The following is a 27,915-nucleotide window of genomic DNA, read 5'->3' on the forward strand; positions in this document are numbered from 1 at the left end:
CTTATTCACAACTAAATAATAAAGAGTTATGACTTGATATGTTTGCTGTATACCACAATCAAAAACAGCTTGTACAAAAAAAGTGAATGAACATCTGCAGAGAGCACAGTCAAAATGTAGCTTTTTGTGACTGGCATTGCAGTATAACGTACGTATAACAGATCGGTTTACAGCATATTGATGTGAAAACTAAACAATACAGAAAGCAGTTCTCATACAAAAAATACTAAATGGGTAACAATGAAATGGCCAATTTTCCATACGTTAGCTTTTAACGAAGAGGGTGCCGTTCGAATTTGGCGCTCAACCATCATGCGTCTCTGTTATTTGCGCATCTCTGTTATCCGCACGCCACGGACTGTCCGCGCACTGCGCGTCCGCTTTGAGTTCCGCCTTTTGCGTTCCGTCAATATTACGTTATTAGAAAAAAATATATATTTATTTTTTTAGAAAATCGATTTTTGACATTTGCAAATCGATTCAGAATCGTCCATGTCCGCATCGCGATGCATCTAAGAATCGATTTTTTCCCCCACCCCTAGCTAACATGTAGGGGGACTTCACTAAAAAAGAATTTTCCTCCTACCTTATTTCCTTCCTGAGTTATTCCATGACAAATAAGAAAGATATGCAAAATCATAATAAAAATTATATATATATATTGTCTTTTATCCGCTGTTTCTTGGCAGGACAATGTCCAAATGTAATGTAATTTATATTTTCAAAAAAATTAAAGGTGCCCTAGAATGTGAAATTGAATTTATCTTGGCATAGTTAAATAACAAGAGTTCAGTACATGGACATGACATACAGTGAGTCTCAAACACCATAGTTTTCCCTTTCTTATTTAAATCTCGTTTTTGAAAAACACCCCTGAAAAACAGGCGAATCTCCACATAACACCAACTGTGACGCAACAGTTGGGATCATTAATATGTACGCCTCTAAAAATTTGCATATGCCAGCCCATGCTCAGTGCCAGGCGGAACTGCGCAGCCGAATCATCAGAAGTTCTGCAGGTGAAGAAACAAGCAGGAGGAGGATCATAGGGAAAATGGCAGATCTATCTATAATCTGATACCGCTACAGTTTAATTCGAAGTTGTTAGTTGCTCTGCCCGTTTCACCACGGACTGTTTTTCTAACCTGGAACAATATCAAGCACCCAGGCTTCTCTCGGCGTCTCAAACGGACGAAGGGGGCAATTTCAACTAACGTTATATTCCCGCAAGCGGTAAGTAGTGATTTTATTAACAATAATTTACACTGTGTTATCTAGATCCAGCGCGATATTGTTTTTCCCTCGAGACATCGTGGCTTGCAAACGAGCGAACGAAGCATGGCAGTTGCTCAGTGTTTGGATGTACAAATGAACACAAAAGTATTTTTTTAGTTCCTTCATCCGAGCCTCTGGAGAACCAGTGGTTATGTGAATTTCTGATGTGTAATTGTTCAAGTTCAGACAGATAATCTTTCTCTCAAAGTCGTTCAACACTGTTTATGCATCAGTAGATCGCGTTGCAGTGATAAGATCTTCATTCACGCGATCAACAGGCTGTCATCAGCTCAAAGCTCGAATATATCTTAATACTTAAAAAACTTCTCATGATTCGTTAATCCCGATAGCTGTAATAGTAAAAACGTATAAAAGCTGTAATAGTAAAAGTTTTCCAGATAGCTCTACATGTAATGCCAGATATTTCATATGCAAGCATGTCAGCCAATCACAGCAGTGGGCAACAACACTGAAGTCTCTCAGCAGACACGCCCCTTCAAACAGAGTGTTCAATCCAGGGAATGAAATCAGGCTAGGAAATATGCCTTTTATTTCTAAATTATAACAAATTTTGATCTAAAAAACATACTAACATTATAAGGGCACCCCAGGAAACATTATAAAATAATAAAATAATCCATTCTACGGCACTTGTTCTTTCAAACAATACCTACCTTTTGACTCTCCTTGCTATAGTTTTGGAGTTATTATGATTATATAATTTTTATATAGTTTGGGGCAAAATTGGCTGTTTCAGTCTTACCAGTTCATTTCTCTGTGTGTGTGTGTGTGTTTGTGTGTGGGGGGGGGAGGGTGTCTTATTTGCACTCTTGATGTTCTAGAGTGTCACCCCTTCATTGCTGTACACTTTTTTTCAGCACAGTGGCTGATCTGTAGCTTGTACCACCAAAAGTTTCTCTGAGTTTTCCTATTTTTTCGTATTTCCCATTCATTTCCTATGTCGCCCGTTTTCGGGCGGGAGGAAGCTAAGTGTGACTTTTTTTTTTACGACCCTTTAACATATCAGAATCATCTCCTTGATTTTTTTGTGTGTTCATAGGCTATAGGTAATAAAACAAAAGTCACCAAGTTTCACCCCCATCCGATGAAGCAAAAAAATTAAACAATTCGAAATGTTCAAGTTTTCGCCCGTTTTCGGGCGAAGAAGCCCAGAGGGATAACTGTAAAAAAAAATCCCGTAAAAAAACGGTAAATCTCTGGCAGCAAAGTTTCCAGACGGGTTCTGTTAAATTACAGCAAATAACCATTTCACAAAATTACAGGCAAAAACCGTAAAAATACAGAATTGACTTTACGGTCAAAATTAATTAAATTACAGTACTTTACTGTTGATAATGGCTTATTAAACCGTGGAAAAACGGATAAATTATGTCAAATTACATAAAAAGAACATTTAACTTTAAGGTTAAACTGTAAATTTAGGGTTTTATAAAGTTATTTTATAATAATGCTCTGTCTATCTACAGTAATTATCTTTTAATATATAGTTTTTCTGTGTAAAATAACTATGAAGTTATGTATAAAAATGGAATAAGTACATAAATTCAAATACAAAGTTTGTATATTTACAGTTTTTTTTTGCAGATCCAGTTTCACAACTTTGACCAATCTCTAATTAAGTACTTAATAATAGCAAATGTACAGTCAATTTCTGTTAAATTAACTAAATGTACAAGTACGGAATACCTGCACATTTACAGTATTACTCATTAAACAAACACTGAACATCAAGATACGTGAATGATAGGAAATACAAGCTTAGTATATAATTTAGAACATGTAAAAATATTCACATTAAAAGACAATTGCTGTATACCTTTATACTCTAATATAACTTATTTTAAACATTTACAATTACATTTTAACCAAAGTGACTTAAAATTAAGAGAACAATAGAAACAACAGGAGCAGTGACAAGTTAGTGTAGCACAGTGCACAATTTTTCTTTTTTTTATTAAAACAAAAATGTAGTATTATTGGGTCAAGTGTTTATGAAAAGATGGATCTTTAGCAGTTTCTTGAAAATGTGTTGAGTTGGGCAGGTCATTCCACCAGCAGGGAACAGTCCAGGAAAAGGTCAGTGAAAGTGATTTTGTGTCTCTTTGGGATGATGGCACCACAAGGCGCCGTTCACTTGCAGAACACAAGCTTCTGGAGACACATAGATCTGAAGCAGTGAGTTTAGGTCTTGCTGCAGCATCTGAATCAGTTGCAGAGGTTTGACTGATGCTGGAAGAGCTGCCAGGAGAGCATTACAATAGTCCAGTCTGGATAGAACAAGAGCTTAGACAAGGAGTTGTGTGGCTCCGATAGGAAAGGCCGGATCTTTCTGGTGTTGTAAGGCAAATCAGCAGGATCGCAGCAAGGATGGTTTGGCTGAAACCATAAGCAGTTCTGCCTTGGCAAGGTTGAGTTGAAGGTGAAGGTCATTCATCCAGCAAGAATTTTCCATCAGGTAGGCTGAGATGCGAGCAGCAACCGTCAGATCCTTTAGCTGGAATGAAAGGTAGAGATATGTGTCATTAAGTGATAGGAAAAGTCATGTTTCTAAATGACAGAGCCTAGTTACGCTAAAAAAAAAATAATAGATGGGTGGAATCTATTCAATCGCGGTCTTACTGTAGTAAAACCAAACCTTGTGCAGCTCCAGTGGCCTCACAAGGATCAAATGAATATTCACATGGGAAAATACAGTATAAAACAAATACAATTTTCTGCCACTTTTAGTGCAATCATATGGAATCAGAAGACTCGGCCATTATGATATTTTAAATTACTTCTTCCCATACCTGATTTGCCATGATCATTCTGCTTTCCACTTGACCTGAAATCACAAAAAAATATTTTTTAACAACTCAGTATTACATTTACACATGTAAGAATATGTTCCTATGCTATATGCATAGCTAGCTATGTGTTAACAAGCAGATGCAGCCAGAATATGCAATTTATCATGCTGTGTTCATATTCTAGTCTCGTTTTCTTAACAGTCTTGATAGCCACGTTAACCCTTATGAAAATTAACTAACGTTATGGTTTAACCACAAAGAAAAAACTAAAAAACAAACAAACATGGTAAGTTAGGCCTATTTCAAAATATTCCGCCATTTAAGAGATCGATTTAACGTTACTGACAGATAGCCTACTATCGCGTATTAAGGAAGATTTTATACACAATTAAACAGAATTTGATATGTATAGCAAGTCTACGAAAGCTTGTTTTAGGTCTTTTGAGATATGGGTTCAACTGATCGTTCTTAAAACAGATGGAAAATGTAAAGACGCATGCTACATTTTCAGTGTTTTGCCCTCCAGCTCTCGCCAGTTATGACTGAACATAATTTAAGAATGCTAACGTTAGCTTGAAAACTGTAAACGTAACACAAATGTAATATAAAATATCGTTCACATGTTAACTTACTTAGTATAATGAGACTCTTACCTCAGCCGCTGATCGGTTGGCATGATGTCCGCCGTGACGAACAAGGCTCACAGAAAAGGGCGTTATTTCCGTAGAATTCAAACGGACTGACTCTGACAACAGCTCCTGCTCACAACTGCTCTTGACGAATACGATTGCTTTGAACCACTGTTGATCTCACAATCCACTTCACGAGAGTACCGGTAAACTGAATTCAAATCTCCCGCTTGCCCAAACTCGACTGATCAGCTAACGTTAACCGTTGTGGGCGGGAGTAAACAGCGGAAAAGTAATGGCGGCGAATTTGAATCTGCGTCATCGCGCACGCGCACTCACACACACAAAGCCCTGAATGTGCAGCAACGGAGATTTGGAAAAATATTAATAAAATATACATGAAATTATGGGAGAATAAGACAATGAAATAATGATCAAAATGAGTATAAAATAAAATGTGAAATAAAAAATAACTGTAGCATATGTAGGGTACTGTATGTACAAAAACTATTATTTAACCTTTAAAAAGCTCACTTTAACCCCCACATGCTTAATAATCTGTAAGGCAAACATATTGAATAGATGCAGATTTCCGCAGTTATACCTTCTTTTCTTTGTTTTCTAATTTCACAGAAAAAATCTGTAAAATATTACTTATAATTTCTGTAAAATTACACATAACTCTGTAAAAATACAGACAAGTTCCTTTTAAAAAAAGTAAAATTGATGTAAAACCAAAATACAAGCAATTACCTGTAAATTTAACAGTGGACCTTTAAATTACAGAAAATGCCTTTTATTTTACAGATATTTGCTGTATAATGACAAAACGGTAAAATTCTGTAAAAAAATACAGACGATTACCTGTAAAATTACACTTTTTTTTTACAGTGTAGATAATAGAGCAGAAAAAGCAGCTCAGTTGAGTTTCCTGATGACTTTATTTATATCCTCAGCTCTGGGTCCAGGGTCTCCAACATCTTTCAGTAGTCCAGCTTTGTCTCTTGCAGCATGTCTTGGTACTGACAAATGGAAAGGCAAGAGGAAGTTGTTTGCTACCCGGAAGTTCTTTCCAGCAGAATAGATCTCATGTATAAGGTCCTCCAAACAGATGATCCCATATTGTCCGAGATGCTTCTCTATAAATGCATTGTCGGTCAGAGGAATCTTTCTCTTAGCAATCTTTGTCTGACCTCTTTTTAATATGAGCTCACGGACTGATTTTAAGTTGGGATACCCCCAGGCAACATAAGGTTCCACAGTCTTAAGCATTTTTAGGGAAGTCTTGTTGACTTTCACAAAGGTGCCACTGAAGATCTTTCCCAGTCTCAGCATCTGAACGACCTTCATCACCTTGGGGCTCACACCTTTGATCTCTCTGATGCGGAGAGCGAACACCAGACTGTTCTTCGCTGGCGGCATTTCCGGCGGAGGTCTCTGTCTGAGTCTGGCGAGTCGTGAGTCATCTCGATGCTTCCTCTTGCTGTTTATCATAAACTCCTCTAATCGCTTAAACTTCAAGGAAATTCCTTTTTTGTCTTTTCTCTTCTGCTGTAACGCAAGTTTGGCTTGAGTGGCTTTGATAGCCTGGTACGCCTTGCGTTTCTTAAGAAGATTCTCAGGAACAAGCTTGATTACTTTCTCAGTTCCAGGTTCTGCCATCGTTCATATCTAAAGAATAAGAAATAACGTTAGTACTTAATGAAATAGATATTAGTGTCTAAAAAATAAGTACTACCCAGCTAACACAAATACGTGACTGTTATGTTACAAAGCTGAATTTTCATCAGCAAGTACTCCAGTTGAGCAGGGGTTGAGTTTTGTCATTTTAAATTTTAATACAACGAAGATGATCTGTAATGGTGTTTACTGCAAAATCTGTTGTTTAGTACAAATGCACATATTGCCTGGACCATATTAAAATGTTTAATATTTTTATATTATATTTAAAACGAAAAGAGGCAGGTTTGTGTTTTATATTTCGTTTTGTTATAAATAGGCAAACGTTATGTGCAGTGAATATAATCAATACGCGTTGCCTGAACCACATTTGTGTGGCTATCATGTTTAAGATTTCTTTAAATGAAAACGAAAATAGTTAGCAAGGTGTTTTATCACATATTTCGTTGCCTAAAATATACACAGAGATAACCGGAGTAGCAGAACGAGCTGAGTGACGCGCGCTGCGTCAGAAGGTGGGCGGGGTTAGGATTTCCCAAGATTTTCCATGATGAAAGTGACCAATCATAAGAGGGTCAGTGCCCTCCTTGGTTTCCGCCCCCAAATTGTCAAAAGTCGTGTAGACTCGAGGGAGCAGAAATCAGCTGAGCGAGCAGAAATCCACTGCGCGAGCAAAACAGCATTCCGCGAGCAGAAGCCCGCTGCGCGCGAGCAGGATTCCACTGTACAAGCAGAGTTAACCTATGAGAGTATGGGACTCATAAATTTTGGGGCATCTCGCCCGGGGGGCGGGGTTACGTCCTGCGTCACATCTCTAATGCGGGTTCTCGTCGACCAGGGTCAGCGCGCACCATAGCGCACACAGGCAGGCATAGAACTAGCTAGCGAACCTAGGTCTTAAATCTAATAAGTTATGTTTTTTACAAAACGTTTTTGATGGAAAAGTGGTGTTTAATTTCCAAAGTCTTTGTTTAGTGAACGAAAGCGAAATCAGGAATTGCGGTCTTTCAGTTTGTTTATCGTTGCCTAGCTACCAAGGGTTGTACAAGATGTTTTTTTTTTATTGTTTTTTTTATTGCATTACAATATAAATCAATACAATGGAAATAACACAAAACAATGAACATGAACATGTGGGGATACAGAGAAAATGAAAGTAAATAATAGCAGTAAATAAAATACAATTACAATTTACATACAGGATGTTTTCAAAGCTTTTTTATTGGAGGGGATTTTTTGAAGTGAAGACAATAATAACTGTAAATCATAAGCAAAAATTTTGCAACTAGGTTTGAATTTAAGGTATCTTGCTTTGTGAATATGGTATTTTCCCATCATACAGAAAAAGTTTAATATATCATCTAGCTTTTTATTTTCAGAGACATCAGAGTGAAAAATAACCTTACTGACAGAAATATTACATAACTGATGAAATGCAAGAAATATGGAAGCTGAAATTTGAAGCCAAAATTGTTTAGTATAAGAACATAAGTAAAATAAGTGTAAAATAGATTCTTCCTCCTCTTGGCAAAAATAGCATAGTGGGGAAATATTACAGTAAAATTTACTTAGATATTTATTACAAGGGTAATAACGGTGAATATTTTTTAAATGGATTTCTTCTATTTTATTATGAAACAAAAATTTGTTTGGCACTGTCCATACCTTATGAAAAGTGATATTTGGGAAAAGCGCTAACCATTTAGGTTGTACAAGATGTGCTGTAGCCTTAATTATTTACAATGGCCAAGTCGCGTTTCATATTAACAGATGAATAGGCTTCGCTCAGTTTATTAAATACATCCAACCTGAAATGTCTCTTACAAACTATGATGGGACAATGAATCAATACACTGACATGGCAATGCTAGACAGATAGTCTACTTTGTTTGCACAGTCCTACCGTGATTTTGTCACTCTTCTCTTCACTCCTAGACCTACGTCTGGGAAACTTTTACCTCGATAAAGTTAGGCCTACTTGTTGTATTGCAGAAAAGAAAAGTAAACTTCCAGTAAACTCCAGTTAACCAGTTCATGTTTCTTCTTTAGGTGATTCAAGCAGTAACGACTAATTAGACTCAATACTGCTATTACAGGTGGAATTATGAAATAGAAACAGGCCTTAATGCAAGATTTTAAGCATGTCAATACACAATAAATAGAACATTTAATTGATAAATTAATCAATAAGTCAGGACAGCCCATTCATGCAGGTAGTGAAATAGTTAAATCAAATACAAATACACAGTAAGGTTAAGGTTGTTAACCTTAACCCGTTATCAATTAAAAATATATTTCATGGTGTGCATGGTGTGTTAATTGTTTGTGTATGGTGTTTTTTTTTCTTTCTTTTTTTGTTTATTTCTTTTTTTTGTGTGTGTTTATTTTGTATGATTACTTCACACATGTATTTGTACTCTGCTGACTAATGCTGATCCATGTGTTGTTGGTAAGGGATTGGGGGTGGGGGGTTAAGGGACAATTTGACAAATGCTGTATATATTTCCCTATGTTGAAAACATTGCATTACAAAAAAAAAATTACAAACAAAAAAACACATACACAAACAATTAACACACCATGCACACCATGAAATATATTTTTTAATTGACTTGATAATGGGTTAAGGTTAACAACCTTTTTTTTTTTACTGTGTATTTGTATTTGATTTAACTATTTCACTACCTGCATGAATGGGCTGTCCTGACTTATTGATTAATTTATTATTTAAATGTTCTATTTATTGTGTATGATTAAAATCTTGCATTAAGTCCTGTTTCTATTTCATAATTCCACCTGTAATAGCAGTATTGAGTCTAATTAGTCGTTACTGCTTGAATCACCTAAAGAAGAAACATGAACTGGTTAACTGGAGTTTACTGGAAGTTTACTTTTCTTTTCTGCAATACAATAAGTAGGCCTAACTTTATCGAGGTAAAAGTTTCCCCGCTGTCACCAGACGCAGGTCTAGGAGTGAAGAGAAGAGTGACAAAATCACGGTAGGACTGTGCAAACAAAGTAGACTATCTGTCTAGCATTGCCATGTCAGTGTATTGATTCATTGTCCCTTCATAGTTTGTAAGAGACATTTCAGGTTGGATGTATTTAATAAACTGAGCGAAGCCTATTCACCTGTTAATATGAAACGCGACTTGGCCATTGTAAATAATTAAGGCTACAGCACATCTTGTACAACCCTTGGTAGCTAGGCAACGATAAACAAACTGAAAGACCGCAATTCCTGATTTCGCTTTCGTTCACTAAACAAAGACTATGGAAATTAAACATCACTTTTCCATCAAAAAACGTGTTGTAAAAAACATAACTTATTAGATTTATGACCTAGGTTCGCTAGCTAGTTCTGTGCCTGCCTGTGTGCGCGCTGACCCTGGTCGACGAGAACCCGCATGAGAGAAGTGACGCAGAACGTAACCCCTCCCCCCGGGCGAGATGCCCCAAAATTTATGAATCCCGTGCATTGATCTGCACTTCGAATTCTAACCGGAAATAGTAGACCATCCGGGTATCTTTGGAATACTCATTTCAACATGCTACGATTTGGGACGTACTAATTCTAGTTTCACATACTATTTAGGACGGATAGTATGCGAATTGGGACTCACCAAAAGCTTCCAGAGATCGCTGTTACATGCTGGTAAATACACAATAAGCTGTAGAGAAAAAAGGCACAAGCAGGGAAGAGAAGAGGGATGCTTTAGAGGGGAAGGGACATATTTGATCTGTTTTTGTTTACAAAGAGTTAAGCTCAGTGTGTTAAGGTGTTCTTGAACATTCATGTCCTTGTACTGCTGCTTCAGCCAAATTAATTGTGTGTCCTAAACATTTGAAATAATATACAGTGGTGGTCAAAATTGATGGCACCCCTGATTAATATGATAAAAAATGGCTGTAAAAAATAAATCTGCATTGTTTATCCTTTTGATCTTTCATTCAAAAAATTCACAAAAATCTAACCTTTCATTGAAGTAAAAGAACTGAAAGTGGGGGGTAAATCACATTATAAAATAAAGGTTTTTCTCCAAAACACACTGGCCATAATTGTTGGCACCCTGTTATTAAATACTTTTTGCAACCTCCTTTTGCCAAGATAACAGATCTGAGTTTTCTCCTATAATGCCTGATGAGTTTGGAGAATAACTGACAAGAGATCAGAGACCATTCCTCCATACAGGATCTCTCCAGATCCTTCAGATTCACAAGTTCATGTTGGTGCTTCTTCTCTTCAGTTCAGCCCACTCATTTTCTATAGTGTTCAGTTTAGGGGACTGGGACGGTCATGGCAGAAGCTTCATTTTGTGCTCAGTTACCCATTTTTGTGTTGATTTTGATGTTTGTTTTGGATCGTTGTCCTGAATGAAGATCCAACCACGACCCATTATAAGATTTCTAGCAGAGGCCGTCAGGTTTTGATTTTTTATCTGTTGGTATTTGCTAGAATCCATAATACCATGTATCTGAACAAGATGTCCAGGACCTCCAGCAAATAAATAGGCCCACAACATATAAGATTCAGCAGTGTATTTAACCATAGGCATGGGGTACTCTTCATCCCTGTTTGCACCAAACACATCTGGTGGGTTTACTGCCAAAAAGCCCTTTTTTTGTTTCATCTGACCATAGAATCCGGTCCCTTTTGAAGATCCAGCCGTGTCTGACAACTGAATATGCTGGAGTTTGTTTTTGGAGGAGCGAGGAGGATTTTTCTTGAAACCCTCCCAAACAACATGTGGTGATGTAGGGGTTGTTTGATAATTTTTTTTAGGCTTTCTGACCCCCAAGACTCAACTAATCCCTGCAATTCTCCATCTATGATCCTTGGAGATTCTTTGGCCACTCAAACTATCCTCCTCACCGTCCATTAATACAATATAGACACACGTCCTCTTCCTGGCAGATTCGTAACATCTTTAGTTGATTATGACTTCTTAATTATTGCCCTGATGGTCAAAATGGGGATTTTCAATTCTTTAGATATTTTCTTACAGCCACTTTCTATTTTGTGAAGCTCAACAATCTTTTGCTGCACATCAGAACTATATTCTTTGGTTTTCCTCAGTGTGATTGATGATTCAGGGGATTTGGCCTATGTGTTTCCTCATATTTAAACTCCTGTGAAACAAGAAGTCATAGCTGGACAATTTCATGTTCCTAGTCACCCTGGTGTGCTTAAAAATGTAAATATTAATGGGAAAATACTTCAGAGATATTTTTCTCATAAAAAATTCTAGGGGTGCCAACAATTATGGCCAGCGTGTTTTGGAGAAAAACATTTATTTCATAATGTGATTTACCCCCCAATTTCAATTCTTTTACTAAAATGAAAGGTTAGATTTTTGCGATTTTTTTGAAGGAAAGATCAAAAGGATAAACAATGCAGATTTATTTTTTACAGCCATTTTTTATCATATTTACCAGGGGTGCCATCAATTTTGACCATGACTGTAAACAATATGATGTTCAAACTTTTGACTCTTTTCTTTAATAACTTCATAACACAATACTTGTACTTTTACTTTCAGTACTTGAGTAGTAAATTTTTAAATAAACTACTTGCAATACTTAAGTACAAAAAATGTTGAATACTTTAGTACTTCTACTTAAGTATTTTGCTTAAAGAGCACTTCAACTTCTACTCAAGTCACTTTTTTGATAGAGCACTTGTACTTTTACTCAAGTCTGGGTCTCTAGTACTTTATACATCTCTGGCTGGACGATATTGAAAAACTTAAATACGATATTTTGTTTTTCTGCTATATATTGCGATATAAAAAACAATTTCACCAGATTATTTATTTAGGTCTATTTGAAAATAATCATTCTAGAATAATTGGGGGGATTTTGTAGAGGAGTGAATCTGCATAGAAAATTTTAAACAAATTACAAGCATAGAGAAAAAGAACTGAATTCGGCATTCACGTGCTGTCTGTGCCTAATGCCTGACTCGACTTCAATTGAGTTTCAAAACAAGCTTCAATTTGTTCAAAACAAATGCAGATGATAAACTTTCATTCTATGATGGTTAAACTTTGCAATTAATCCGCGAATCCCCGAATCAATAAATTCCGAGTTTATCGATACTGCGGTCTTCCATAATTTGGCCCCAGGGCCCGTTAAATACCGGATTTCGGTACCCATTCCTACATATGGGTGTGTTCATATGGATGAAAACCTGTTGTGTTATGTCTCTTGATTTGTGATAGTGGCAGCTGTGAAACTCACCTTCTTCATCTACTGAGTGTGGATGGCATCAAGATCTTGTCCTGAATAATCACAGGACCAAACGCTAGGGATTATATCTCATCTGATAACAAGAGCATAGCCATAACTTTAAGAACGCTAATTTACCCCCTGATATTGCATTGGGGATATACATTCAAACATTTTAAAGGCTTATAGTATGAGCCACAGCTGGCCAGATATCTGTGAAAAATGACTTGCGTGCTTAAAGTTGTCGACGCCCTGAACCACATTCAGCATTTAAAAGTAAAAAGAATTTCAGTATTTATCAGTAAAATATACATACAAATAAATAAATACCTTTGAGTTGGACAGTATGGCGTCTGTCTCATTGGCCAACATAATTCAAAGCCGACCTAGAGAAATACAATAAAAAAATATATATCTTGATATCCTGTTATCATAATAGTTAAATTAGTTATTATTATAACTGACCATTATAACATTATATTTGTCGCCTATTATTTAGCTGATTATTTAGCCTACAGGCTTCTCAAGGACAATCTCACTGAAAAAAACTGGGGTTAATGATTTTAAAATGTGAGACTTCTTTATAAATCTTCTTCTAAATCTTACAGACCCCCGACTTTTGAACACTGCACTGTATGTGTGAGGTTTTGCTTACTAGTCATATGGTTCATATCCAGGGATATTGTCTTGGACCCCGGGGTGCAGAAGGCCATCAGCAAGATGATCTAGGAACATAACATGCAATTTGTCATAGGGCCAACAATATTACATAGGATTTACAATAGAACATTTACAAGCTAGAGCAGAGGTGAAATGCAGAAAAAAAGAGAAAGAAATATATATATATACACACTCACCTAAAGGATTATTAGGAACACCATACTAATACTGTGTTTGACCCCCTTTCGCCTTCAGAACTGCCTTAATTCTACGTGGCATTGATTCAACAAGGTGCTGAAAGCATTCTTAGGAATGTTGGCCCATATTGATAGGATAGCATCTTGCAGTTGATGGAGATTTGTGGGATGCACATCCAGGGCACGAAGCTTCCGTTCCACCACATCCCAAAGATGCTCTATTGGGTTGAGATCTGGTGACTGTGGGGGCCATTTTAGTACAGTGAACTCATTGTCATGTTCAAGAAACCAATTTGAAATGATTCGAGCTTTGTGACATGGTGCATTATCCTGCTGGAAGTAGCCATCAGAGGATGGGTACATGGTGGTCATAAAGGGATGGACATGGTCAGAAACAATGCTCAGGTAGGCCGTGGCATTTAAACGATGCCCAATTGGCACTAAGGGGCCTAAAGTGTGCCAAGAAAACATCCCCCCCACACCATTACACCACCACCACCAGCCTGCACAGTGGTAACAAGGCATGATGGATCCATGTTTTCGTTCTGTTTACGCCAAATTCTGACTCTACCATCTGAATGTCTCAACAGAAATCGAGACTCATCAGACCAGGCAACATTTTTCCAGTCTTCAACTGTCCAATTTTGGTGAGCTCATGCAAATTGTAGCCTCTTTTTCCTATTTGTAGTGGAGATGAGTGGTACCCGGTGGGGTCTTCTGCTGTTGTAGCCCATCCGCCTCAAGGTTGTGCGTGTTGTGGCTTCACAAATGCTTTGCTGCATACCTCGGTTGTAAGGAGTGGTTATTTCAGTCAAAGTTGCTCTTCTATCAGCTTGAATCAGTCGGCCCATTCTCCTCTGACCTATAGCATCAACAAGGCATTTTCGCCCACAGGACTGCTGCATACTGGATGTTTTTCCCTTTTCACACCATTCTTTGTAAACCCTAGAAATGGTTGTGCGTGAAAATCCCAGTAACTGAGCAGATTGTGAAATACTCAGACCGGCCCATCTGGCACCAACAAACATGCCACGCTCAAAATTGCTTAAATCACCTTTCTTTCCCATTCTGACATTCAGTTTGGAGTTCAGGAGATTGTCTTGACCAGGACCACACCCCTAAATGCATTGAAGCAACTGCCATGTGATTGGTTGATTAGATAATTGCATTAATGAGAAATTGAACAGGTGTTCCCAATAATCCTTTAGGTGAGTGTCTATGTAGATTTTTTTTTAAAACAATCTTAACCCCCTGAGGTCGACGGTATCGCCGGCGATACCAGCTCGCTTTTTTTTTATCAGTGTAAAAGAAACTCATAAATACTCTGTTGACTTTGATTTTCCATAGGAGTTTCATACATCAATCGATTCTGTTAAATGTGTATTATTTTTGTGTATACTCACAATAAAAACAAAGTGTTGTGCTTTTTGACAAATAAAGAAAAATAAACACGAAGCGAGTTCTGCCTTCTCTCTGCCAGTAAAGTCCATTCTGAAACGCGTCCGAAAATGAACAATAACTCAGCGAATACTCAGTCAAACAGGCATACAGACACACAGGCATGAAGCTTGAATTCTCTTCTTTTAAATAGTCATTTATATAAAAAACAAATATTCTCATCTTGTGAAATCTGTATTAAAAGAGAGCGATTCCAGTCGACCTAATTACAGCTGATTCAGATGTAATGTGACTCCGCCCACGGAGAGCGTGCGCTATTCAAACGCAAATGGCTGAGGCAATCCGCGCAATCCTGTGAACGCCCCCATATCAGCTCGAGAAAACACACAAGTTTATTCAGATCATTACTTGTTTACACCGTCTTGCAGCGCTGTGAGGAATAATAATAATAATGGAAAATGTCCCTCAGAAGTGCGGGTATATCGAGGAGCGAGCTGAGGAATACTAGTAAGTTTTTTTCCTTCACGAATTTCTTCACGTGGGTTTCTGTTTATGAATGAATGAACGGCAGAGATGCGCGCTGTTTACCACAGCTGGCAAAGACAGTTTAAATTTAAATCGCGTGTGTGAATGAATGATGATGTTTTAGCAAAATGTATTGCTATACTGAGATGAGTAAAAATCGACTGAAATATGTTGAAATAAAATGTAGGCTATTTGTATAAGCAACGTATTAAACTGCAAATTAACAATATGCCCTAATATTTCATGAAAACAACGTTACAGTCAGGCGAAATATGAAAGACAACATCTTGTTGACTAGATTTGGGTACAGTTTTTACTGTAGAATACTGCCACGTCAAATAAGCTTTTGTTTAGCAATTTCTAGTTTTTAATCTAAGTTTTTAATCTAATCTAAGTTTTTAATAAAATAGCAAAACATATTTACAAGATAGATGTAAGCAAAATCTTAAATGGTCAATATAAGTCTTCTTCTAAATATATATATTTGTCCTTGCATTGTGGCTCAGTCAGTGTCACACCTGAATGCATGGCTCATTATGCAGAGTCATTATGCAGAGTGGGTGGGACATTGTATTCTAAAGGTGTAAACCACTCCTCGTTCACGCCCCCTCGCATATTGGCTTTCCAAGCAAAACCTGTTTTACATCAATTTATATCAATGTATGGTTTTATGTGAACGATAAAGCAAGACTATTTTCACATAATTTTGAAGAAAAAACTCTAGGCGAGGACATCCATTAGTCAAAAGTCTTATTGACACATATTTACTATGTGTTTTGTGGCCTTATTTCAGAAATTTTTGTTTTTAGTTTTTTCAATAACCATGCATAAACATTATTCTCTCAAAAATGAAAACATGTACATACACGTGGCTCACATATTATGGTAGCCCTGTTTGTGCTTTATAGAGTGAATTTACACCTTTGCCATTAATATGTTTATAAGTAACTGAAAAAAGCACAAATGTCAGGGCATGTCAGAACATCTCAAGGGCCCCAAAAACAGCCCAGACCCCAGAGGGTTAACATAATGTATTGTGAAATAAATGCATATGAAATCATTTTCATGATTTAACAATAATTCACCCTTTGTTGTAGAGGTTTCTTTTCTGTCGCTCCTGAAATCACATTTTTTTTATATCAATATTTGTAAATGACTTCACTGATTAACAGTACAGTTAGGCCTATATTCTTTAGGTTAAATAAATTAGCTTATACCATGGTCTGGGTGAATACTCGATTCTGATTGCCTGCAGGGTGTCCATTAAAAAGTGATAGAGGACACCTAGTAAAGGAGTTCTGGTGAAACTGACTGTTTACCGTTCGAAATTAATAAATAAATGCGCTGGCTACATCAGCTGTGAGTAACCATAGCAACAGGCAGTCAAAGTATCCGTTGACAATTTATTGTATCAAAACAAAACTGAAGGGTTCTACGAGCTGAGCGTACTATCTCTGAAACAAAGTTATTGTTTGTAAAAACTTTAGATTTCGATTGTAAAACTAATTAAAATAAAAACTAATGTTTTAAAAATGGGTTATTTGGCAAGTGACCATGGCATAAGCGGGTTAATGCCCTTCGAGGTGTCCATTGTCAGGTATTAATGGACTTCAGCGGAGGCAACTGTCCGACGCGCCGTCGTCCATTAATACCTGATAATGGACACCTCGTTGGGCATTAACCCTTACTTACTGCTTACTTTACTTCCAATAACCCATTAACAAATTACCAGCAAAACAATACTATCAAAAACTATCATCTACACAAAGATGTGGTTAAAACCCCAAACTTTCATAAGTCAGCTCCAGTCTTAACTGTGTTAACTGTTAATGTTAAGTTACCTCTTCTGAAAATGGTTAAGATGCTAACAGACTTAAAACCATAAGACACAAAACCATTTCTATAAAGTAAATATTCAACAGAAGCGTGTCAATTACACTGAAGAAAGGTGTCAGGTATGGAATGCCAAAGCTGACTTCATTATAAATAAATAAATAAATACATAAATAAATATACAAATAAATGTAAAAAAAGTGTAAAATAAATGAGTATTTATACTTTTATTTCCTTATTTATATATAATTGTATTTTTTCACACATTTATTTATTTTTTTATTTATACATTTATTTATTTATTTCCACTTTTATTTATTTCCACATTTATTTATGTATATATGTTTTTATGTCTACATTTCCACACTTGGACATGAAGCGCATGAAAGTATCCACTATTAATAACAATGTAAATGCAGTGGATAGGGCTGATAAGAGCTTGCGTTTGGCTTGCGTTTATTGTCGATGAGACTCGCACACCAGCGCAGAACGCAGAGAGAAACCAGCGCACATTTCACTGACTCCTACGCAGCTAGTGAGCTCCAAACCTTATTAAATAGGTTTAAGACAGTGACTTACCGCCACCTACTTGCTGTTTTAGTTTCATATTTAAACGTACAATTTAATTGATTCCATCATTTCATATTTCTATATTCAAATGTTTTATTTTTAACATTAATCTCATAACGACTTTTATGCAATTGTAATTGCAGTGTTATTACAATTTACAACTCAGGAGAGACTTGGCGTTTTCAAATGCATGTTGGCAATCTGTAGTCCAATTGAATTTAACTGAACCCTTCAACAGGTTAGTTAGTGGGGAAACGACAGATGAAAAATTACAGCAAAAGTTCCTGTAATACCCTATCATAGCGAGGAAGCGCATCAATTCTTTCTTAGTAGCAGGACGTGGGAATTTTATCAATGGCCAGGACCTTCGCTCTCACTGGCCGAACGTTCCCCTGTCCGACCACCTTTCCCAGATACACCACTGTAGCCTGAGCAAACTCACACTTTGCTCACAGTTCACAGTGAGGTTTGCAGCCGCAAACCGCTCAAATAATGAAAGTATGTGGGCAAGGTGGACTGTCCAAGTGTCTGAATAGCAGACCACATCATCAATATACACAGCGCACCCCTCCAGTCCCGCAACGACTCGATTCATTAGCCGCTGGAAACTGGAGGGGGCGTTGCGCAACCCAAAAGCCATTCCCGACGGCGTAATAAAGGCAGAGATCTCTTGTGCCCTAGGAGTAAGAGGAACCTGGTAATAACCTTTTAACAAGTCAAATTTGCTCACATAACGAGCCGCACCGACTTGATCAACACAATCTTCTATCCTAGGCAGTGGATACGAGTCTGGTTTTGTTACACAATTTACTTTTCTGTAATCCGTGCAAAATCTGTACATATGATCAGCTTTTTTGACTAACAAACAGGGCGAAGCCCAGCTAGAGTACGACTGTACGACAAGACCATTTTCCAGAAGATATTGGACACTATCATCCAGACTTTTACGCTTTTACAGGACCAGTGCGGTAAAACCTCTGACAGATTGGCTTTGCATCACCGACTTCTATGCCATGTTCAATTAAAGTTGTGCAGGTCGGAGTATCTGAAAACAGACAAGGAAATTCAAAGATAAAAGCTTTCAATTCTGCTTGCTGTTGCAAATCCAAGTGATCTGAACTCTCTCCAATTTGGCCAACGTCTCTGAATTATTGAGACGAGCATGCAACATGGAATCGTCAGGGCCCTGCACATCATCCTCTAACTCTGGAGAAGCTACAGACGTGCTTGCCACGACCAAGACAGACGATTCACCCTTACAACTAGGCGACTGTGACGATGCATAATATGGCTTAAGTAAATTGATATGACATAACTGTGTCGCCCGCCTACGATCAGGCGTAGCAACCACATAATTGGTCTCTGACACTTGACGAACCACACTGTAAGGCCCTGAATACTTTGCACCAAAAGGAGACCCAGGTATAGGCAACAATGCCTCCACCTGATCCCCTGGGCTAAAGACACGAGCTTCTGCTTTACGGTCATAATTTCGCTTCATTTTTCTTTGGGCATCAGTCAAATTTTCGGTTGCCATTTTACATGCTAAAAGTAACCTGCGACGGAAACCATACACATAACTGGACAAACTCTTGGGTGGTTCAGATGAATCCAGATCACTTGACAACACAGACAATGGGGTACGAACCTTGTGACCAAATACCAATTCATTGGGACTAAAACCTGTGCTTTCTTGCACAACCGCTCTAGCCGCCAACAATAGCCATGGTAGACCATCCTCCCACTCCCGTTTCATCTCTATGCAGTATGCACGCAATAGAGACTTAAGAGTGGCGTGGAACCGCTCCAAAACCCCTTGACTTTGCGCATGGTACGCGCTACTCAAGTTGTGCTGGATACGCAGCTGTTTCAAGGCTGCTGCGAATGTTTTTGATGTAAAATTTGAACCCCGATCACTTTGAATGATTCTGGGAAGACCAAATATTGAAATAAACTGCGACAATGATTTCACCACAGACCTTGTAGTAATGGTCCTCAAAGCATACGCAGCAGGATAGCGAGTCGCCTGGCACATGATGGTAAACAAATAAACTGCAGATGGACTGCAGATGTAAATTAGCCTATGGCTAACTCTGGTACAATGCATCAAATGGTAACATTTATGTTGGAAATTGTACATGGTCCTTAATAAAAAAAACAAAAAAAAAAAACACAGCCTGATTTTGACTGGGGTAAGGGGCCCACACAAACAATGACCAAATGCTCGAAAGGCTTACCAACAGACGGAATTGGCTGTAAAGGTACGCGGGCTTAACAACAGCATTTTGCTTACCTGCCACCTGACAGACATGACAAGTTTGAATAAACCGTGCAACGTCCCTCTTTATCCGTGGCCAGTAGCAATGTTTTAACAATTGATTGTAAGTTTTTTTTACCCCAAAATGACCCGCTGTTTCCCCATGAGCTGTTTTTAGTGCCACTTCACGAAACTTTTCAGGCATCATCACCTGCAAAATCTGATCTCTCACATCAGTTCCCGCAGTGGGTGACCACCTTCTTAGCAACAAGCCATCCTTCACAAAATAACAGCGATCTAAATTGTCATCTGCAGTCAAGTCAAAATATTTCTGTAAGCTCTGATCACTCTTTTGAGCCTCAGCAATGTCAAATCGAGACAAAGGTACTGGTAACTGCGGAATAAATACCTGAGCAGACGTGTGCTTAGATACATCAGACGAGTTTGCATCCTGCTTATGCGCCATAGCGCGCGTCACAGCGCATGCCGTAAAAACCTCTGGATAATCTTTGACACCTATCTGACTCATCCAATAAAGAAGCTCCAGTCTTAACCACAGGAGGGTGTGAGACCTGATCAGGAAAAACATGGTCATGAGCAAAGTTATTACCCACAATCAGATCAATTCCCTCTATAGGTAAAGGACACACCGCAATGGTTACTTCCCCGCTCACAAAACCAGAAAACAACTGAATTTTGCGCAGCGGCACTGGAAATGACTGGAGACCAATTCCCCGTATTAACACACAATTTTGGGTATCAGACTCAGACGAGAAAGGCAAGACAGATTGACAAATGAAACTTTCTGATGCACCCGTATCGCGCAGAATTTTCACTGGAACGCGATGTGCGTCTCCAACCAATGCCACAAAACCCTCCGTGACAAACAGTGCATAATCTGTTATACTAGATACAGGAAATTCAAGCTCATCACATTGTACATTGCTCAAACGTTTATCAATTGACACTGTACATTGTGCACGATCCAATGTCTTTGCTGGAATTTTCTTAGCTTTACTCCCTGAGCGCATAGCAGGAACAGATGAGGCGCAGAGGCCAACATCACCCTTCCCCCTATTACGCTCCAATAACACCGGGCAAAATTTTTTCCAATGATTTTTCCCAAAACAGTAGTTACAGTCTGTTTTAAGATCGAAATCCGATGGTTTACCACGTGCAATTGAATTGGAAAACACAGATGTATGTGTCCGTATTAACATGACTATAGCGACGTTCTTTGTAATTACTGTTAGAACGCGGACTAAAATCACGAGCTGGAGTCTTGTGTATGAGAGAAAAATTATCAGCAAGAACAGCGGCATCTGCTGCTGTTTTCACATGATGTTCGTGGCTATGCAATCAGGCAAAGTGTTCTTAAGTTGTTCTAATATCATATGATCACACAACTCAAAAGAATCAACCTCTTCAGCTGTAAGCCACCGATGAATGAAGCTGGTTAATTCCCTAGCCCACTCAGCGTAAGTTTGCTTGTCTGATTTTTTCCATGATCGAAAACGCTGTCTATAAGCATCGGGGATTAACTCATAATAACACTTTAACACAGCTGCCTTGACGCATCGATAGACCTTCTTATCAGAAGACGGTAAAGCCACAAATGCCTTCTGTGCACGGCCAATTAACGTAGTTTGTAACAATACAATTTTATCCTCATCACTCCAATTTTGCTCAGTAGCAATATTCTCAAATAACGAAAAAAACACATCTGGATCATGCTCATTAAACTTAGGCAGGAACTTGATCATTCCGGCCAGGCCAGACTGCTGCGATTTGCCAAGTTTGCCTTCAGCTACTAATTGCAGCCTAGTACGCTCAATCTCACGTTCCTGCTCAAAATTTTTAAGCCTTTCCCATTCCAACTCACGATCTTTATCTTTCTGTACAGCTTCTAACCTTTTACGATCCAATTCGTTATCAAGCCTTCTTTGAGCTAATTCGTCATCTAATTTTTTCCTTGCTAATTCTTGTTCCAATTCCAACGTCTTTTGTTTCACTTGCAAATCATGTTGCAGTTTTAACAATTCGACTTGCTGTTCAAATGTTAATACACTGGATTTTAGCTGTGGGCCTACAATCAAACTCGGAGTGGGCTCACTATCTGAAGTGAGCTCACTATCTGAACCCGACGCTCCCTGACTACATCGCTTTGGCAATTTCTCGTCAGGTAACATGTTCTTATCAACCAAACACGCACGAATTAAGTCAAGCAGCTCATGCTTCTTAGCTCCTCTCGGCAATGTTACATCAATTTTATAGTGCTTGGCCACACTATGCAATTGTTTAATATTCAACGCCGCAAGCAAGGCCACTGAAGGAGCAGCCAAAAACGCCTCAAGTGTACCCATTATTACAACTTAAAGTCACCAATCAACAATCAAACCAGGCTATGGTCTACAAATAAACACCCAATAGCAATACATCTAGCCAAACAAACGAAAACTAGGCCTATATCTCAACGTCTTTCGGGTTATTAAACAATTCCGACCACACAAATTAAATCGGGCGAAGCGGAATGCAGCTTACGTTACAGGACAACAACGGAGTTTCCCCCTAAACATTTACCCCCCTACTATTCTGATCTATCTTCACACTAAGTCCAAGAACAAGGCTAATTTACTCACCAATACCGATGGAATCGTATCGTACTGTCCCGACAAAAGTCAATTCAGCCGGTGCTCCACGGCGGTGCCCTCTATCGGACTTCAGTGACCAGCAGTCTAAACAACGCCGAAGCGCACTAATTGGGGATAAAACAGGCTCCGTAAAATGCCATCCTGCAACATAAGTAGACTTACAAACACACTTCGCTACTCAAACTAAGCAAACAAAATATGGTTGGTTAAATTGCTCTAATCTGCGCAAATACTCCCAATTTTTTTCCACAACCAAAGAACTAATTTTAGCGATCAAAATACTAAAGTAACATTCAATTCATTAACTGAACACTCGATGCGGAACTTCCCAACAAACAAACACAATGCGTGCCAGCTGATTAGACTTGTAACGGATGACAGAACAGGATGTAAATGCAAAAACGCTCTTTATTAGAATAATCACAGTTGATCAGAACACAGAACACAGATGGTCGCCAACAAAGCGGGACAGGCGGGCGGACACAAACGCTGGTGGTACAGTGACGCAGGGACCTCGGTGGACAACAGGTGCTGGTGCTTAAGTCCAGTGATGATCCCTCGTGACGGTGCTCTGGTGCAGTGAGTGATCCCTCGTGACGGTGCTTGGTGATCCAGTGCAGAGTGCAGAGAATCCATAGACGAACACGACGAAGACACGGGGAATCCAATCCAACACAAAGAACAAAGAACACAGGAACAGGCACGGGAAACACAACCGGGAAACCACAACGATCTGACAACATGAGACACAGTTACTGAACATATAAAGGGACAAACAATTGAATCTAGCTGGCGCTACTGATCACTGATGATCAGTGACCACGCCCACAGACACACACACACACACACAACAGCACGTTAGACGAGAGAGAGACAGTGAATTCATAAACCGTGACAAGACTACTACCATCAGCTGATCACCGGTACGTTTCATTCACAAAATGTGAACCAATGACGTAGCACTACCCACGCAACTAGGCCTACACAATATTGCGAATTATAGTAGTCTACTTACAATTCGGGATCCAAATGGTCGGACAAGCCCCCATATGTCACAACTACCTGGCTCACAGTAGCAATGACATAGGGGAGACCACACCGTTTGTTAAGTTAAATCCAAAATAATTTATTAAAACATTAAATTATACAATGAAATTATAATTTGAATCAATAAATGTATCAAGTCAGTAAATGAGAAGCAAGAGAAAGCTAATCAAAATGTAGTGCAGATCAGTAAAGTGTAGACTATGTGTAATGCAAAAAAGGCAAAAAGGAGTAGGATGGTGCTGCCGCCAGCCTGGAGGCCAGAGCAAAGCAGAGACACGCAGCCCAGAGCAGAGAGAGAACAACTGGCAGGAGATGTTTTTAAAAAGTCCCGCCAATCAGCTACTGTCAGATGGACCGAAAACAGACAGCTCCCCCTTCAGATTGGGGGGAGAGAGTCGGCCCAAATATATTCTGTCCATGGTGGAGTGAGCACACCCAGCACGGCAAAGCCGGGCGTGACAAAAAGCATTCTCCTCTGTATTAAGATTTTGACTTTTAATGACTTAATGACTTTTGTTAATTTTATTTTACTGATAACAGCCATAGTGCCTTATTATTATAATAACGGAGTAGTTTATCGATTAATATTAAGAACTTGACATATATGATGATGTATAGCCTACCTATTTAATAAGATTTGGGGGAAAAAACGCCCCTGGAAATCAATTTATAGGGGGAAATATCACCACGACCATGGGCATGACAGGTGCTGTTTGAATGGGCATGATGATGCTTCTGTGCTCCAATGCATGGCGTGAGATGTGTGGCTCACTAGCTGCATTTACATGATGAGCCCCTTTTGTTTGATTTAAGAATAATTCCAAATTGATGACTTGTGATTAATCAGTATCTAAGAGCAGCATCTATGAAATATGAGTTGTGTTTTAAGCATTTGAATTGTCACCTGTTATGCATACGAAATTAGGAAACGCGAATGCAAACTGTGTATTGAGTCGCGTTTCAAACTCATTGATCAATATGCTTGCGTAGGAGTCAGTGAAATGTGCGCTGGTTTCTCTCCACGTTCTGTGCTGGTGTGCGAGTCTCATCGATAATAAACGCAAGCCAAACGCAAGCTCTTATCAGCCCTATCCACCGCATTTACATTGTTATTAATAGTGGATACTTTAATGCGCTTCCATGTCCAAGTGTCTGCTATCAGACCCGTTGAAGTGCAGTTTCTGTTCATGTGTGCTATGTGTGTTAACCCTATATAGCCTACCCTACATACAGTTAGGGTGATATTACATGAAATGTGATATTGTCCGCCCACCTCTTGCGTTTCGTTTGGTCACACCACAAGGTGTCACTGTGGCCTCAAAGCTTCAGCACTGCCACTCTGAGCTCGATTGCTCATGTCTGAGGTAAAACACGCCCCCCTCATTAGCATACGGACAAAGAAATGTAGAAATAAATAAATATAGAAATAAATAAATGTGGAAATAAATGTGAAAATAAATAAATGTAGACATAAAAACAATAAATATGTAAATAAATAAATGTAGAAATAAAAAATTAATAAATGTGTGAAAAAATACAATTATACATGAATAAGGAAATAAAAGTATAAATACTCATTTATTTGTACTTTTTTACATTTTTTGTATATTTATTTATGTATTTATTTATTTATTTATAATTAAGTCAGCTTTGGCATTCCATAGTCTGGAACGTTCGTATGTATTATTTGTGTGATTTTGTTGACTAAACTCACCTGAAAGCAGAGAAAACAACCAAGAGACGCGAGTTTTGCTGTTTGTCAGTTGATGACGTTTCCTCGTTTCCATCTGTTCTCGCGCGCGCTCCAGTGTTTGAAAGTATGGCAAGCCAAGAGGCTCATAAATACGCCATAGATTAATCGCGTTTAAAGCCAAACGCCGTCAAATACGGCGTTTTAAACTGTATTGGACGCCGTAAAATACGCCGTTGTAATTACAAACGCCGTAAAAGACGCGCGAAATACGTCAATGACGGCGTATTAGACGGCGTTTTAAAGTGTGCATGGAAAGCGCCGCGTTTTACGCCGTTCATCTCGCCATATGACGCCGTAAAAAACGCCGTTTTGGTTGCACAGAGCGCGCGTTATTTTACGCCGTTTTGCTTATAGTATAATAAGACACGCCCACTGATTTCCACAGCCAGTAAGTTTGAACTGTTCTCTCCCAATCAATGATGAACTGAGTCAGACCAGACGAATTCAGCACGGATCATTTGTGGTAATCCAATTCGTATGCTCCCAAGGAATTATTAATTTTATGTATTAAAATAATCCAAGCTAAATAATAAACTGAAATTAAAGAAAATATTAAAGAACATTCAAATCAATAAAGCAAAATTAATAGGATTTTCACATTTTAAAAGGGTGTCACAGGGCTTAATTTGAGCCGGAGGAACACGCTGGAACATGTGAACATGGGTGACACATGACTTGCGCGCTTGTTGTGCTAGTTGAGATTGCTGTTAGCCTCGATCGTTTCACTCAGGGGAAAAATGTCAAAAAGACAGCAAAGTTTGCTTAACTTTTTCAAATATGCTGGCCAGTCAGATCCCAAACAAGCAAAAATCGTTTCCGCTGATCAAGAATGTGGAGACCATGGTGAACACAGCAGTAATATCGACATAATATCTCGTTATTTCGACATAATAAGGGGACATTCTAATCTGCATTAAGCGTTCTTATAATGGTTTTCTATGGGGGGAAAATACTTAACGTGTAATTGCGTTCTGGGCTCATCTGTTTTTGTTTGTACATATTAGCCCACTTTGTTATGATTTTAGTATCATAATGATTAATAAATGCACGCACAATTATCTTGAACTTGATTGGAACAAATGCCTTTCAACTTGTGTGTGCAAAATTCAGAATTAAATGAATGTGCAGCTGCAGCAATTTGTACAAATAGAGAGTCTGTAGGCCTACTATATAGCCTGGATGCCAGCCGAACTTAGCCCCGCCCACAAATATTTTAGGTCGGGAAGTTCGGTCTGGACTCGTTCCGTTGAGGAGCTATTATGCCCGAACAAAAATTGTTCGGACCAATCAAATTGTCAGGGCGGGCTTTATATGATGATGGACAGATGAGCAACGGTAACGTCATCATCCACGTCATCAACGAGCGCTTGGGTTGAATTCAAATGACTGCCGCTGAAGAATTGAGATTTCACTAGTGATGGCCAGATCGAGGCCTCGTGAAGCAATGAAACAGTTGAACCAAATGTGCCATATTGTTTCGAGGCTTCGAATCAATCCGACACCCGTCTCAACGGTGACACCTAGTGGTCACTTGCAGGTGTTGATCTGAAACAACCTTGACGAGCCATTAAAAAATGTGTTGTTTTTTTTATTATTATAATTTTCTAATATGTGAAGCTTGTAACCTATAGGCTCCTCACTGTGCATAATGTTATTTTGGTCATGAAAAATGAATATTAATAAAAGAAATCAAGCCACAATGTCTCACTTTTTTAGAGATTTTTATTCAAAAATATTAATTTCTCTGCTGTGGAAGGACTTAGCCTACTTCTTTTTTTACAGATAATTTCTCCAGCCTTTGAAAAAATCCTCTCACAAGGGACACTTGTTGCTGGCATACAAAGATATTTTTTAGCAAGGACATACAAATGAGGAAAGACTACTGCTCTCTTTCCAGTAAGTTAGTGGATCATGAGTTCTGGGCAAATACGCATCGTTGATGTATTTTTTCACTTCCACTGTGGCATCAAGTGTAGCATTGTGTGTCTCATATGTAGACCTATAAAATGTATATTCACACTATATTATATTATATTAGGCTATATTATATTCACATTGAAGCTATTTTTAACATGATTGACAGTTGTGATTGGGACATTAGGTTGTAGTGCATAGGGCTATGGACTTTCTAAACAGTGTCCCAAAAGTTTGTAATTATATTTCAATTATAATTACATTTCAAACAATGCATGCCTTGCTTAGATGGCCCAGCAGTGTCAGTAGCAGGCCTACAGGGGGTTATGGATGATGTATTGTTGCAGTAGGCTAGATACCGATCACAATACACACATCTCACTTTATTTGGGGTTTCTAAATGGAAATGCTCCCACACCACAGATGTACGGCATCTCTTCTGGGGAGCCTCCATTTTATCTATCTATCCAAATCTATCTATCTATCTA

The 27,915-nt window shown here is 38.5% G+C and overlaps 1 protein-coding gene across 1 annotated transcript; it reads right to left on the reverse strand.

Annotated features, from left to right (window-relative positions):
* Window positions 1–2,841: 2,841 nt before the first annotated feature.
* Window positions 2,842–16,605, reverse strand: LOC307172138 (large ribosomal subunit protein uL30-like). Its single transcript, XM_079894221.1, has 7 exons — window positions 16,488–16,605; window positions 13,278–13,347; window positions 12,953–13,008; window positions 12,635–12,675; window positions 10,018–10,065; window positions 4,086–6,385; window positions 2,842–3,790 (listed from the first exon to the last, which is right to left on the reverse strand). Exon 6 carries the CDS (start codon window positions 6,374–6,376, stop codon window positions 5,633–5,635), a length of 744 nt encoding a protein of 247 aa, XP_079750347.1. The 5' UTR covers window positions 6,377–6,385; window positions 10,018–10,065; window positions 12,635–12,675; window positions 12,953–13,008; window positions 13,278–13,347; window positions 16,488–16,605; the 3' UTR covers window positions 2,842–3,790; window positions 4,086–5,632.
* Between the last annotated feature and the right edge of the window lie 11,310 nt (window positions 16,606–27,915).

This window comes from Squalius cephalus (genome assembly GCF_949319135.1).
Source record: "Squalius cephalus genome assembly, chromosome: 15".
Classification (NCBI taxonomy): domain Eukaryota; kingdom Metazoa; phylum Chordata; class Actinopteri; order Cypriniformes; family Leuciscidae; genus Squalius; species Squalius cephalus.

Coding starts and splice junctions, on each gene's coding strand:
- LOC307172138 (XM_079894221.1), bottom strand. CDS start 6,376: ATGGCAGAACCTGGAACTGAGAAAGTAATCAAGCTTGTTCCTGAGAAT.